A 15,012-nucleotide genomic window follows, 5' to 3' on the forward strand; every position below is an offset into this window, starting at 1 on the left:
ACTGTTCAATCACGCGTTAGTTGCCGACACGAGTGAAAGAATAGTACCTCTACAGGTATCAAAGAACTTCCTATAACTGTCCACCTTCACCTTCCACAGCAAGGAAGACATACAGAGCCTTTCTTCATCTAAAAAAAAAAAATGCTTTCCCAACGAAGCCTCTCGAGTCATTCAATGTTCCTTATTCCTTGGGGTACCTCTGCAAGCCAATGACTCCAAAGCAAAAGTATCTCATATCACTAGGGTAGAAAGCAAGAGTATCTCATATCATGCGTTCTCCCTGTCCTTTCCTTTGTCCTTGTTCTTACCTACAAAGACAAGGATAAAGAAAACAATATGCCGGAACTTCCACTCAAACTCGGGTAAGGAACCGACTGCTTGGAACCCTTCCCTGATTGCCTGCCTAGCACTGCTCTCGAGTACTCGTCTCCCACTGCTGCTGTACTTCCATAGAAGCTGTCACATCTGCTTGGAGAACAGATAAGGCAAGTGAAAATGATACCTTGCAGCATGTGGAGACAACGTGCTGAAGAAACAAGCAGAGAAGAAGGCGGTCTGCACAGTCAACTCAGCAGAAGGAGTCCGAGCTGAAGAACTCGAGAAGCTGCCATATCTGCCTGAAGAAACAAGCAGAGAAGAATGCAGCATGCTCAGTTAACTCGGCAGAAAGAGTCTGAGATGAAGAACTCGTTTTGACCCTCAAATTCTTGGGTCGACTTACTAGGCGTTGTGGGCTGCACGTGCTGATTCACCACCCTTGAATCAAATCCTTAAAGATCAAGTCACCAACGGGAAGAAGAGCTCATCAACCTTGAAGATCATACCGTTGACCAAACTGCTCAGGTGTGAATTAGAAAGATTGAACAAAGAAACAGGTTGTCACCTTTACCTCGTGCCTGCTTACCATGTGTTCGAGTCAACCTTCAAGAATCAAGCCTCAACGGCCCTTGAAGAAGCTTCCAGCCAAATTCAAAATCAAGCCTCGACGGCCCTGGAAGAAATCACAAGTCCGATTCAAGATTAAGTGTCTACCACCCTTGAATCAAAACCTAGTTCAAGAATAAGTTGTGAAGAAATCTCAAGCCCAATTCAAGATCAAGCCTCAACGGCCCTTGAAGAAATCTCCAGCCCAATTCAAGATCAAGCCTCGACGGCCCTTGGATCGACATCTATAGTAAGGGACTTCAAAACACATCTCCTACACGTGACAAGCACATGTATACGACGTGCCTTGAAGTGGGGGCATTTGTAGACATCGAAATTTCGGTAAATAAATGTTGACCAATAAATCAAAGTGTCAACGCTCATGTATTACATAAATTTTACACGTAGCATGTGACTCAACGAAAATTGAAATGAGTTGGAAAAGTCATCAAATAAGACACGTGTCAACACCTGGCAGAAACGACTTATTTCATCTGGGATATTATATTCAAAATTAGGCCTTGGAAAATTCTATAAATACAAGCCCATTTCATTCATTTGGAGGGGGAATTCATATTACACCTTGAAGCTCTGAAGCTCTGAAACTCCGAAGCTTTCAAGCATCCAGGTTCTCGAAGAATCAAGAAAGCCTTCTTCGTTCTTCGTTCATCGTTCTTCTAAGATCAAGCCCCGACGGCCCTTTGGATCAACAATCATCCACCTTCAAGCCCAAGCCTCAACGGCCCATTGAAGAAAGCGTTCATCGTTCATCGTTCATCAACTGTTCATCCTCAAGGATCAAGCCCCAACGGCCCCTTTGGATCGACAACATCAACGAATCCGCTCATCCGCTGTTCATCAAGCCCAAGCCTCGACGGCCCTTGAAGAAAGCGTTCATCGTTCATCGTTCATCAACTGTTCATCCTCAAGATCAAGCCCCAACGGCTCCTTGAAGATCCGCTCAAATCCACCTTCAAAGATCAAGCCCACGGCCCTTTGAAGAAACTTCCAACTGTTCATCCAAGATCAAGCCTTGACGCCCCTTGGATCAACGAAACACCTACCAATCAACACCTTACGGAGATCGAATCAGAGGATAAATTTGAGAGAGATTGTAACCCAAAATCATCAAATACAAATATTTGTTTGTGCACGTTTGTTCTTGTCTCTTTCGTTTCAGGAATTTTCCGTGTTCACATTAACATCCAACAATGAAAGTTTTTATTTTTTTAACAAACGATATTATTTACACTAAGGAGGAGGAGTTGGACTTAGCCTCACAATGGGATAGCAATAATGTGGTTCAAAAAAAAAAAACTGAACAAGAAAAAACTGAACCAAGTCCGCTAAACAGTCAGAATCATGTGCATTTTCTTAAATATCGTTTGTAAAATGAAAAATACACAATTTTTTCTTAAACCCACTATTGGAGCCCATAGAATTTGTTAAATTGGGCAAAGGAGAAACCAAATTTTTTGGGCTTTTTCCTTATATGGTCATTCAGAATATTGAAATTTCAAATACGAAAAGTATGAAAGGAGATCCTCCACATCCTTACCATTTATCGTACATTATATGGTCAATTTTCGTCAGATACTATTTGTCTTTAATTTTAAATAAAAAATTTCAATTAGAGATAGAGTAGTTTAGTTCGACCGGCACAAGAAGAAAACAAGAAGAGATAGAGTAGTTTACACCCGTAGATATTTTTTTTTTTTTTTTTTTTATTTTTTTTTTGTGGTATGAGGGAAACTTCCACCCAGTAAATGCTAACCTCCCCTCTAGGTTAACAAAAATAGAAGGCATTTTAAATTCTTGTCTCCTTACAATTTGACATGTATACAAAAAAAATATTATTTTATTTTTAATGAATAATTTTTGCATTAGTGCTCAAACAGTGATTAGTTAGAAGGGAAAACGGCTCGTTCTAAAGAATGGGCCGAGTAGTTTTCTTATTAAGATTCAAAAAAGAAAGTTTTTTTTTTAATAAACGATATTATCTACACTAAGGATGAGGGGTTAGGCTTAGCCTCACAATGGGCTAGCAATAATGTTGTTCAAATTCCCCTTTGACAAGAATCGAACTTAATACCTCTCACTTACAAATTAAGAGAAATATCACTAAACAGTAATATTAAATGAAAAAAAAAAGCAAAAATTTTGAATTAGAAAAAAACTAAACCAAGTCCGCGTTCAGAATCATGTACCTCTTCTTAAATATCGTTTGTAAAATTTTCATAAACCCACTGTCGGAGCCCATGGAATTTGGTAAATTGGGCAAAAAAGAAACCAATTTTTATGGGCTTTTTCCCATATGGTCTTTCAGAAGACTGAAATCTCAAATATCCAAAGTATGACTAGTGGCAACCCACTATTTGACAAGACTCGCAATACAATTTACAATTTTGCTTCCACCCAGCAAATAAGCCAAGCCATATCACGTTTCAATCCATTGAATTTCATCACCAACAGCTCAAATTTGCCTGACATTTATAGAATTAATTACAGCATTCAAGCTTCGAATTTATACCCCCATTTGATTGCCTTAATATGTAAAGTATAATATGCCATGGGTACATAGAAATCAGAACCAGAGAATCAGAGAGGTTGTTTTGTTTGTTTGATCTTTGGGGGGTGTATTGACAACTGGGTCGGATTCAAATCTCTTGATCTTCAATCCGATGGCCGGCGCCGCCTCGGCGCTTTTTCTGCTCGACATCAAAGGACGAGTTTTGATTTGGCGCGACTACCGTGGCGATGTCTCTGCTGCTCAGGCCGAACGCTTCTTCACCAAGTTCATCGAAAAAGAGGTAAAAATCTTTTATATATATATATATATATATAATACACACATATATGTATGTATGTATGTATGTATATATATACACATATATATTCAGCTGCAATTGCAATTGGGTTGTCGTCAATTTCTCAATCGGAATTAAAAATTTCGTACTTTCAGCAAAAAGTAGCTGAATGTATTGCGTTTACTGGAAAATTTGTATTTTTTTTTTTCAGGGCGATCCGCAATCCCAAGATCCAGTGGTGTACGACAATGGAGTCAGCTACATGTTCATACAACACAACAATATCTACTTGATGATTGCGTCGAGGCAGAACTGCAATGCCGCTAGCGTGCTGCTGTTTCTGCACCGCGTAATCGATGTATGCACTCTTTGAACTCTCTTGCTAGATTTTTTAGTTGTATTTGTTGTAATGCCGTTGCCATCGTCATTGATTATCAAGGTTCTAGAAGACGCTAGGCGTTAGTTGGGAAGTAGGTTGGAGCCTAGCGCCTAGGCGGCTAGGCGGACTAGTGGATTTAAGTAAATCTATTGTATTTCGTGTAAATAAGTGTCTGTTTATACTTAAAATATATATAATTTTATCATAAACTAGAAAATAGAATGACATATATATTACGAAGTATTGGAACATGGAGAGCAAACATATAATGTGTGTTTATTTAAGTGTTCAATAAGTCTCTTACAATTTATTGGAAATAATAAAATGCAAAAGGAAAGTTATCTATTTTCTATCTAAGTGAGTTGTCATCTAGGCAGGTATATAGGAGGGTTTGGGCGGGCTAGGAGGGTCTGAGCAGGCTAGGCAGGTGCCTCAGCAGGTCTAGGCGCTCTTTCTTATTTTTCAAACGCCTAGGCATTAATCAGGGTGGTGGCCAACCGCCTAGCGCCTAGGCGGCGCTAGGTGGGGATTTTTAGAACAATGTTAATGATTACCCGCTTGGAGGTTTTCGTGTGTTTCAATATGTTTGTTTGTGTTTTCAGGTTTTTAAGCATTATTTTGAAGAGCTAGAAGAGGAATCGCTAAGAGACAACTTTGTCGTAGTGGTAATTAACTTGTAAGGTGTTTTTATAGGTAGAATTATGGATAGAATTTTGATGGCAGTATGCTGAATTGCTAAATAATCCCCTTGTGTGTTGACAGTACGAGTTACTTGATGAAATTATGGACTTTGGCTTCCCGCAATTCACTGAAGCGAAGATTCTTAGTGAATTTATCAAGACCGATGCTTACAGGATGGAGGTGACACAACGCCCTCCCATGGCCGTTACAAATGCAGTGTCTTGGCGCAGTGAAGGGATACGGTACAAGAAGAACGAAGTACGTTGATCCTCTTTTCATGTATATCGTTGATTAATTAAATCCCGTCTGTAGAGTCATGAAGCTCTGTTCATATTTTATCAGGTCTTTTTGGATGTGGTGGAAAGTGTCAACATACTTGTCAACAGCATCGGACAAATAATACGGTCAGATGTCGTTGGGGCCCTAAAGATGAGAACATATTTGAGGTGCATAACTTCTTTTCTTCTTGAATTTAGTATTAGAGCACAAACTATAGGAAGTAGCAACTGCATTTGTTATAAAGCCACTAACCCGCCGAATTAAAATGTCTTCTGGCCAACCCTTTGATTAACTGTTTGGATTTTGAGAAGGAAACTCCAGCATGTTCATTTGAGTTACAATGTTAACATGAGCCTGGAAAATGAGTACTTATTGAGAGTATCCTAAAAATACGTAGATATGTATGGATTTTGCCCTTCGATGTTGTGATGTTTACTAACTTCATGTTCGACACTGACTGGTTAAACTTGCTTCATTTGTTGTAGTGGTATGCCCGAGTGTAAGCTTGGACTAAATGATAGAGTGCTGCTAGAAGCGCAAGGTCAAACATCGAAGGGAAAATCCATTGATCTGGATGACATTAAGTTCCATCAGTATGTTGCCTTAATACAAAGCTAATTCATATATCTGTTGCTTCACAAGTTTCTTTTTCCATATTATGCTACAATTCTTATAATGTTACTGCTGCTCGAAATGCTTATAATATTTTGTATTTACTTTATTTTTTCCCACCCAACTAGGTGTGTGCGTTTGTCTCGATTTGAGAATGACCGGACTATATCATTCATCCCCCCTGATGGAGCATTTGATCTGATGACATACAGACTCAGTACTCAGGTGCATTTCTTTTCACAGCTAATAATTTACTTATTTCCACCATGTTTTTTCTCTGCTAAATTAATCAATTGGCGGAGCTCCAACCCCTATTTATATGTACGTTTACATTTGCTCAAAATATAAAGCGGAAAAAGACTACTTGTCCTTCAATGATCTCAGGTGAAGCCTCTTATCTGGGTGGAAGCACAAGTTGAAAATCATTCTAGAAGTCGTATTGAATTCACAGTAAAAGCAAGGAGCCAGTATAAGGATCGCAGGTAAGAGAATCACTGCTCTAACGATTACTTATTCATGTTGAATCCGGTATATAGAATACTAAGGCTCCGAGTAACAATTTTTTAAAACATAGTGAAAACTCAACATTTTTACACATCACGAGTTCATTCTTGAGTGCCATTATCCGAATTCTCACTGTAAGCTATGGTTACTTTGTACAGCACGGCCACAAATGTCGAAATTGAGTTGCCTGTGCCCGCTGATGCTACAAACCCTAATGTCCGGACATCAATAGGATCTGCTGCATATGCTCCTGAAAGAGATGCTTTGGTCTGGAAAATTAAGTCTTTTCCTGGTAATAAGGTAACAATTCGTCTACAGCTCCATAGCCTTTCTCCTTCCCTTAAGCATATATTGATTGTAAAAACCGTCGCAAAGATAATTTTGACCTTGTTTCTGTATTAAATTACTTAGGAATACATGTTGAGATCGGAGTTTACACTTCCTAGTATAACCGCTGAAGAAGCGGTTCCCGAAAGAAGAGCTCCTATTCGAGTGAAGTTTGAGATACCGTATTTTACTGTCTCCGGAATTCAGGTGTGTTATATAAACTTCGTTATTTCCTCGAAAGGTTGCTTGCTGTTATAGGTTCAGACTGATGCTATATGGCATGTGGATTTTGTAGGTCCGATACCTAAAAATCATTGAGAAAAGTGGGTACCAGGCTCTTCCATGGGTGAGATACATAACAATGGCTGGCGAATACGAACTGAGACTAACGTAAAGGCATACGTATCTTGCTGCTTTCAATCGCGTAAATAGAATACATTCGTGCAGAGAGTTTTCTTTCTTTCGATACTTTCGCTGTTACCAGTAGAGTCTCGTCTCCGGTGATCTTTCTTCCAAAGGACACCCTACAAGTTTCTTCAATCAATTTGTGTGTTTTGTCCATCTTTTTTGTTATGATCAATAGGAGATTTTGTTTCAGACCCACAAGTAGGAGATTGTACGTCGTGGCAAATAGTTGTGTTTTTGACTCGGTAATTTTATTGTTGTCGTGCTCGAAATATAGCAATGATCAATGCTTTCGAATTATACATGAAAACGAGAAACAAATACAAGCCACATGGTATACCATTCCATGTGTTATATTCTAAGTGGAATAGTCACACACCATGAAGCCGTGTTCTGGATACACCAAAAAATTCCAAATTGCTCCATGAGAGAGAGAGAGAGAGAGAGAGAGAGCGTGTCAATATTAATTGGCAAACCGAATTGATAGAATTGTAAAAATAGTCAGAAAGATTGTACAAAATTACAAATGTTTTTTAGGTGAGTACTTAAGCTACATATCATAGAACTCCAAAGCTACAGGATGAGGAAGATCCGCGCAGGCTTAAACCCATTACAAAAGACTGAAACAGTATGCAAGGCAGCAGCATTCAAAAACCGCAAACGCAACACCTAACAAACCTGCAAAGCAAAAGAACAACGAACAAAGAGATCGAGTCAACTTCCAAGCAAGAAGAAAATGGAAGATCGATCCAACGAAAAAAAATTGTAATTTTCATAGATGAAAGTGGTAACAGCAGCAATTCTTTAAATAGATACTAGAACTAAATATATAATCTTACAAAACCATAATTCTAAAGGTATTACGAATTACAGTCATGCTTCTTTACTTCAACCAGTTTCTCCAACTGACTGAGAAATTGTTTGGAAAAATTGTCAAGCTAAAACAAGTACAACATCCTAACTTCAACTCCTATGTAAAAATAAAGATCCACAAGAATTTTGTAAAGGATACGAAGTTGTGTTGGATGGTGTGCTTTGACTCTCGAACAATGACATATTGGGGGTTACTAAGGACCAGGATATTTGTATCATGGTTTACTTTTGTTTGTTGGGGTGTTTCACCAAGATTGTGGACATTCTTACCGCAATTAGAGGGACCCATTGTATAGCAAGGTAATCTATATTAGACACGACATCCAACGACCATTCTATTTTCTACTCACTTAAAAGTTAAGATGAACAACCCCGAGACTAAGAAACAGATGTACTACAGGTTGTACAAACAAGGTGAGTAAAATTAGCAAGTAAACTTTGTAGAGCGACAACTAGAGGGAGAGTAAAATAACACACCAAGACTACTACACACTGATCTTAGACAAGGACAAAATTTCTCGCAACTGCTATTGGATCAATATCATGCGATCATGCCCGATTTCTAGAGCTATAGATATGACATATATCTTTGGTTGTGGACTTTTGAGTATTCTGACTATAACAGTGATACAGGATGCAAGACTGAGTCCGAGATGAGTTGTGTGGCAGAATATAACATTATACACATCATAACAATACATTGTGGCATTCACGCAAAGAATAGGCTCAGATATACTAGATTTGGTGTTATAGAGGGAGAAAGAAATCTCCTTCAACAATCAACATAGATTTCGAAAGCAGAATCAAAACAAGAATGTCAAGTCTTGGTAGTTCTCAATGGTCCCTCTCATAGCAACGTCGTGCAGGTTCAATTCAATATCAGAAATTGCAATAGAAGGCATGAACTTTAAAGACTACCAATGATACACATTGCATATACCAAACAAACAACACCGTAACAGGAAGAGATAAAATGTATGAGCATTGAGGAAAAGATGCCAAATTCAAAACTGAATCAAAACAAATGAAGTGAGGAAATACCAATCACTGTTGCTGCTGATTTTGCTGCTGGTTCTGAGGGTTGGGTGGAGGCGGCATTCCAGGACGAGGCGGTCCAAACATATGCATTGCACCGCCAGGAGGAGGAGGCATTCCAGGACGGGGCGGGGGAGCTTGCATTCCAGGGCGAGGTGGAGGCGGTGGACCCCTCATCATCTGCCCAGGCGGCGGGGGACCCATCGGCCTCTGCCCAAACTGCATCTGGGGCGGGCCAGGGAATTGCTGAGGTGGACCCCCACCAGGAGGCCTAGAAAACTGCGGAGGTGGAACACCAGGCGGTGGACCACGACTCATCGGAGGTTGCCCGGGATATCCAGGCATCTGTCCAGGTGGACGAATCACCGGAGCAGACGGGTAGGACATAGGAGGCGCGGAGAGGTTCGGAACTGGCGGGCGTGAAATCTGGGGTTGCATCATGCCAGGGGCCGGTCCACCAACGCCGCGAACCGGGCCAGAGAGACCAGGCTGGGCCTGGGCCAGCGGAGCAGTGGGGATACCTCGTCCGGCGGCGCGGGCCAAACCGGGACCAGCCAAAGCAGCGGCGCTGGCTGCCTTTGCACGAGACTCTTCCTGAGGAGGTGGGCCCTCGACAGTCATGGAGACGACCTCTTCGCCGCGGAGGAGGACGAGGCCTAGTGTCCGGCGGTCGTCGCGCTCCTCGTTGGTCTTCTTTCCTTTCAGTGGAGGCAACTTGCGGAACTCCTCGCAGTCGCCGAGGACGAGGTTCATGTGGCGATCGAAGGCCATGAACTTGCCGACGAGCTGCCTGCCGTCTTGGATCGTCACTCGCATCCGGTAGTTGATGAATTGCAGCATCTTAGAGCTCTTCGACATCGACATTGTGGCGGTGGGTGGTGGCCTCTGCCGTCCTCCGCGCTCAGGGCTTCTCGAGGTTTTGGAGACGGAAAGGTAGAAGAGAGGATTTGAAAACCCTAGGGTTTTGGATTTGACCGAAAATCGATTTCAAATTCAAGTTAATTGTGCAGTTGGTTGACCCGTGAGAAGGATTTGGGCCTACAACCGACCCAGGATGTGGGCCTCCAACCTCCAATTTAATCTCGAATTGCATTGTTGGTTTAAGGGCAAAAATGCAAATTAGGGTATAACTTATGGACCATTGTCATTATTCATCCAATTAACCTCGAGTTTCATTGGACCGAGTATACTATTCTAGCCAACTTGACTTATTTCGTGTATGCTAAACAATCTTTATCTAAAAGATTCAATCACATGAAGTGACATAAAAATGAATATATTGTCATTATCGGCTTGGATTTATCATCATTTTTTAATTTTGTAACCGTTGTATGTATGTGTAACTTTTTCTATCATTTCACGAGAAACCGATGAACGTTTTGTCTTTGACTAAACCAATGTTATTACGAACATCAGTTTTATCGCCCAACTCCTCTATAAATACCTCCCAAACCCCCAACTTAACATATGAAGTAAATCATATATTGCTTGCTTTCATCATGGTTACCAATTCTTTAGAATTTGAGAGCCAGTTTCCAAGTTCTAGAGGGAGGAGAAAATGGGGGGAGAATAAAGTGATAGGGAAAATGAAACATGAGAGACAATTGAGCTTAGTCAAAAGCACTTATTCCATTGTAGAAATGGGTGGCATGGGAGAAACGACGCTCGAGAGTTGCCCTTCGTGACGTCCAGCATAAAAGGGTTTGACGTCCTCTGAACCAGCCACAGTATGTCCATTTACTCGTTGATTTTTTTTTTAGTACATCTATATTTTTACACTAAGGAGAGGAGGAGTTCGGCTAAGCCACACAATGGGTATAGTATCGAATTCGCCATCCACGAAATTCGAACTTAAGACCTCTTACTTCCAAGTGAAAAGGAATACTACCAGACCGTAGTACTGAGTAACATTTACTCGTCCATTAGTCGTTCATATTTTTACTGTAGGCTTTTTTTCCATTTAAGAGTATTTTGTTTTTTACCTTTGGCTCTCTATATATTGGTGTTAGGTGGCTGGTTCAATTTCCTTACGGCCATGACGTTTTTGTGAGCTCTTCCATTACTCTCATGGCCCCCTACAGAGGTTAGAGGGAACAAATCTCGTTATTCCCCAACGGACTTGCAGCGTAAGTTCGGGGGACAACTCATTCTCTTCCCCAGAAAACCGGATGAGTACCAAGATGATCATCGTCATGAACCATTTCTGAGATCAGAAAAATGGAGCATTTGGAAGCGTACGAAAAAGACTGTCGAGTTCCATTACTGTAAATCATTATATATATATATTTTTTTTTGTAATTGCGAAAATGTAAAAACAAAGAATACACATTACAAAGAGTTTATCAAAAATCATTGTAAATCGATTTATTTGTTATTGTATAAGAGAAACGAGATTGGATTGCAGAAAAAAAAAAAAAAAAACAGGAGACAAGATAAAGCATGAGTATGTAACAGAAGAGAATGGATGTGTTGATACACAAAATCAGTGGGGACTTTGGTACAACAGAAAATGTTAAGTTTGTGACATTTGCTAGATTGCTCCGGTCACTAGTGTGGATAAGTATGTAAATGGATAGAGACAAGGAACCAAACAGAAGATGTACGTGGTTCACCCAGATTGGCTACGTCCACGGAGTAGAGGAGTTTTCATTAATTGTGAAGGGTTTACACAAGTACATAGGTTCAAGCTCTCTTTTAGTGAGTACAAGTGAATGATTTAGTACAAATGACATTCGAAAATATTGTTAGAGAATGATCTCTATTTATAGAAGAGAATTTTTAGTTTCATTCTAACATTGACACGCGTCGTGTTGTGATTGGCTTCTGACGTCGACACGTGTCGCGCTGTAATTGGCCTCCTAGTTTGAGGGAAACTCTTCTGGGTTCTTGACGGTATAACGTTGACCGGTGCTTAGTAGTTTCGAGATTGGTCAAGTATGGTACAAACAGTGCTCCCCTAAGTTCTCGAGTGAGGGAAGTTCCTCGGTTGGGGACTTGTAAGATCCAAGCCATTGAGTAATCATGAAACTTCTAAGTACCGAAGTGTGGTATCATTTTCACTTACCTTATCTGTCTCATATGTAGATGTGACATCTTCTCTGGAAGTACTTTTCCTCCATCCAGGGGTAGTATCTTTAACCGATGAAGATGCACAAGGTAATGTATCAATTTCACTTGAAGCTTACTTGTAGTTTCAGGCTTGGTCAAGTGCGATACAAACCCTATAGTAGGCTTGGTCAATACAAACCCTATGAGATTTGCCAAATGAGGTAACATACATGGTAAGCAATCAGACTTCCAAGCAAGCAACCTGGATCGGGGGTTCGACTTCGGCTTCCGGTTGATTGTTCTCCTTCTTCTTGTGTCGTAAACAGCAACAAGGATAAAGACAAGCAAATGGAGAAGAGATGATATGAGATACTTTTGCTTTTGAAGAAGTAACTTTCCACAGGCTTATTCTTGAACTGAGCTGGAGGGTTTTCTGGTTTCCTTCAGAGTATAAGGCTGTCTCAAGAATTTAAGGGTCAAAACAAGTCCATCAAATCTAGAGTACGTTCGACCCTGATGATATGGGATACTTTTGCTGTTGACAAAGTAGTGGATGTATCGGCACGTGTTCTGTTATGCTTGTCTCCATATGCTTCATTGTATCCTTCTCACTTGCCCTATCTGTTCCTTAAACAGATGTGGTAATCTTCTCTGAAAGCATAAGATGTTGAAGATGAGTACTTGAGAGCAATGCTAGATAAGTAATCAGGCAAGGGGTTCCAGGCAATCAGTTCCTGACTGGAAGCTTGATTCCAAGTGCTGACTGATTGCTCTCTTTCTCCTTGTCTTGCAGGTAAGAACAAGGCCAAAGGAAAAAACAGGGAAAAAGCATGATATAGGATACTCTTACTTTTAACTCTGATGATATGAGATACTCTTGCTCTGGTATAGCTTGTTTGCAGAAGTATTATCAGAAGGAAAAGAAGCTGAGTATTTCGAGAGACTCTGCTAAGAGTGCCCTCTCGGATGTGAAGAAAAGTTGAGCATTTTTTTTATTTGCAGGTATGCCTGACTGTGAAGGATGAAGGTCGACATATATAGGAGTCTCCCTAACAACAAGTAGTAGTGTTATTCCTTTACCCTTCTTGGTCATAGCAATGTAGTGGGAGCTGCAAGCTTCATGTGTTTTAACTTTGTCAGAGCACTTTGAAAAAGTGGTATGTGGTATCTGGAAAGCTGATGTTGTGTGTGAAGATTGCAGACAAGCTTTATCTAAGGAAATCTGGCTCTCGAAGTGGTATCGTAAATATTGAAGGTCCTCCATTGAGAAAGAAAGGTCAGCTGCATCGATATCAGTGTATAGGTCGACTTCAAAGCCAAAGACTCGAGCTTCTCGTATGTGCTGGAACCTAGCTTTCAATTCTAGGTCTGAGGTCTTCTGAATAATTCGCTCGGCATCCAAGCAAGTTAGGACGAGATCGATTGTATCTTGACATGCTTTCGACAAACCATATAGATCGTTGGCCGAATGTTTTTTATGAAACTCTCGCATATATTCCAAGGCCTCCCCGAGGAATGGTGGATGTAAGTTCCGTCGAATTTTGATCAAAAGTTCTTGTGTGGTTGGTGGGGGCAGTTTGCATTCAGCTTCTTGCCTGAAATGCTCGAAGCGTGCCTTCATCTTCCCGGGCCGAAGAAGAAGTTTGATCCATTTATCAGCCTCCTCAAACATGGTTTCGACATCTCGATTGACCAGCCATTTCCCTTGAACTAGCTCTGTCATAATCGTTGGAGATGGTCGTTCATCGTCATTGGCAATTGTTTCCTTCGGCCGCCATTTAAGGATCGAAGTTTCTTGGGCTGCCCGTCGGTGGGCCATGCAATCTATTCTTTGGTGCCGACATTTCTGGGATTTGGACAGTGCATTGTAGACGCCTTTCGAAGAGTGATATGTATACCAACGCTGGTCTCGAGGTTCGAGAGGTTTGAAAGTTTTTTGGCTCTGCGATGATTCCGAGCTGCTAGAATTACGTATGTAATAATCTTCGTTATAAAACGAAGCATCAAAATCGAGGCGCCGTCTGACTGAAGGTGTCTCTTCCACCCATACTTTAGGGTCGCGCCTATAAAAAAACCCTTGATGTTGGCATGCGTTAAGCATCGTTTGCTGCGTTGCGGCTGTAGGTTGTTCCATTATAGGCGGAGATGACTTTTCCTTTGGCTCGGTGTTGACATTTACTTTACATTTGCTGCATAAAACCGCCGACCCACTGTTTTCATCAGTGTTGTAATCTGTCATGGGCTTGACAATAACGGGTCCCGTTAGAGCTGTAGGTGGTTTGTTTAAACAAAAATCAGCATTGAAACGTGGCCGGGAATTCTGATTCAGAGAACGTTGCGTTGTAGTGACCTCTGCTTTCCCTTTTCCTTTGTCCCTAGGTAGGCGAGCATCTACCATATTTACTGTTGCCATGGGAAATGGGTCGGTATCAACACTCATCTTCTTCTCCGGAAATCTGAGTTTGCCGTTATCAATCCAGCTTTGGATGTTGTCTCGAAACACGACGCAATTATTTGTCGTATGTTTGCTTGAATTATGGTATTTGCAATATATCTTTCCTTTAAGCTCTTCGGCCTTGGGAATGGTATGCCCAAGACGAAGTTTGATGATCTTCGCTGATAGCAATTGATCAAAAATTGCATCGGCCTTTGTAATGTCAAAAGTATAAACTTTTGACGTTTTCATTGTTTTTTCAGTGACCGAGCGAGTTTTGACTTCCTTAGAGTCAATTTGAATTAGTGCCTTGCAAACGTATGGCTTATCTATGACTATCTCAGCTGCGTCCACGCTAACACATTCACTTTCGGCCGATACATAACTGACAGTGGGATTTTTGTAGATTGTCCCTCTGGATGGAGCTTTCGAGATCTTCTCTTCACGGAGCAAATAATCATATTGCTCGACATACTGGGCTAGTTCATACATATCCTAAAAGTTTGCCCCTAAGAATTTCTTTTTATATTATACGTCAAGACCATTCAGAGCAAGTTTGACGAATTCGACTTCGGGGAGAGGTACTCGGCACCAATTCCTGGCTGATTTAAATCTGGTAAGATAATCCATTGGTGACTCGTCGGATGCTTGAGCCATCCTTGCTAACGAGGACACTGACATTTCCATCCCTGGCCGATAAAACT

General features: G+C 40.9%; 2 protein-coding genes across 2 annotated transcripts; one reads left to right on the top strand and one right to left on the bottom strand.

The window, feature by feature from the left end:
• The first annotated feature begins 3,297 nt into the window (after positions 1-3,297).
• LOC126626145 (AP-1 complex subunit mu-2-like) lies at positions 3,298-7,190 on the top strand. Its single transcript, XM_050295370.1, has 11 exons — positions 3,298-3,734; positions 3,943-4,089; positions 4,713-4,775; positions 4,873-5,049; positions 5,134-5,237; positions 5,556-5,663; positions 5,811-5,907; positions 6,067-6,164; positions 6,345-6,486; positions 6,598-6,720; positions 6,809-7,190. Exons 1-11 carry the CDS (start codon positions 3,606-3,608, stop codon positions 6,905-6,907), a joined length of 1,287 nt encoding a protein of 428 aa, XP_050151327.1. The 5' UTR covers positions 3,298-3,605; the 3' UTR covers positions 6,908-7,190.
• Positions 7,191-7,381: 191 nt separating this feature from the next.
• On the bottom strand, positions 7,382-9,807 carry LOC126626149 (uncharacterized). The gene is made up of 2 exons (XM_050295374.1): positions 8,833-9,807; positions 7,382-7,596 (listed from the first exon to the last, which is right to left on the bottom strand). Exon 1 carries the CDS (start codon positions 9,688-9,690, stop codon positions 8,836-8,838), a length of 855 nt encoding a protein of 284 aa, XP_050151331.1. The 5' UTR covers positions 9,691-9,807; the 3' UTR covers positions 7,382-7,596; positions 8,833-8,835.
• Between the last annotated feature and the right edge of the window lie 5,205 nt (positions 9,808-15,012).

The sequence above is a fragment of the Malus sylvestris genome, chromosome 6 (genome assembly GCF_916048215.2).
Source record: "Malus sylvestris chromosome 6, drMalSylv7.2, whole genome shotgun sequence".
Classification (NCBI taxonomy): Eukaryota; Viridiplantae; Streptophyta; class Magnoliopsida; order Rosales; family Rosaceae; genus Malus; species Malus sylvestris.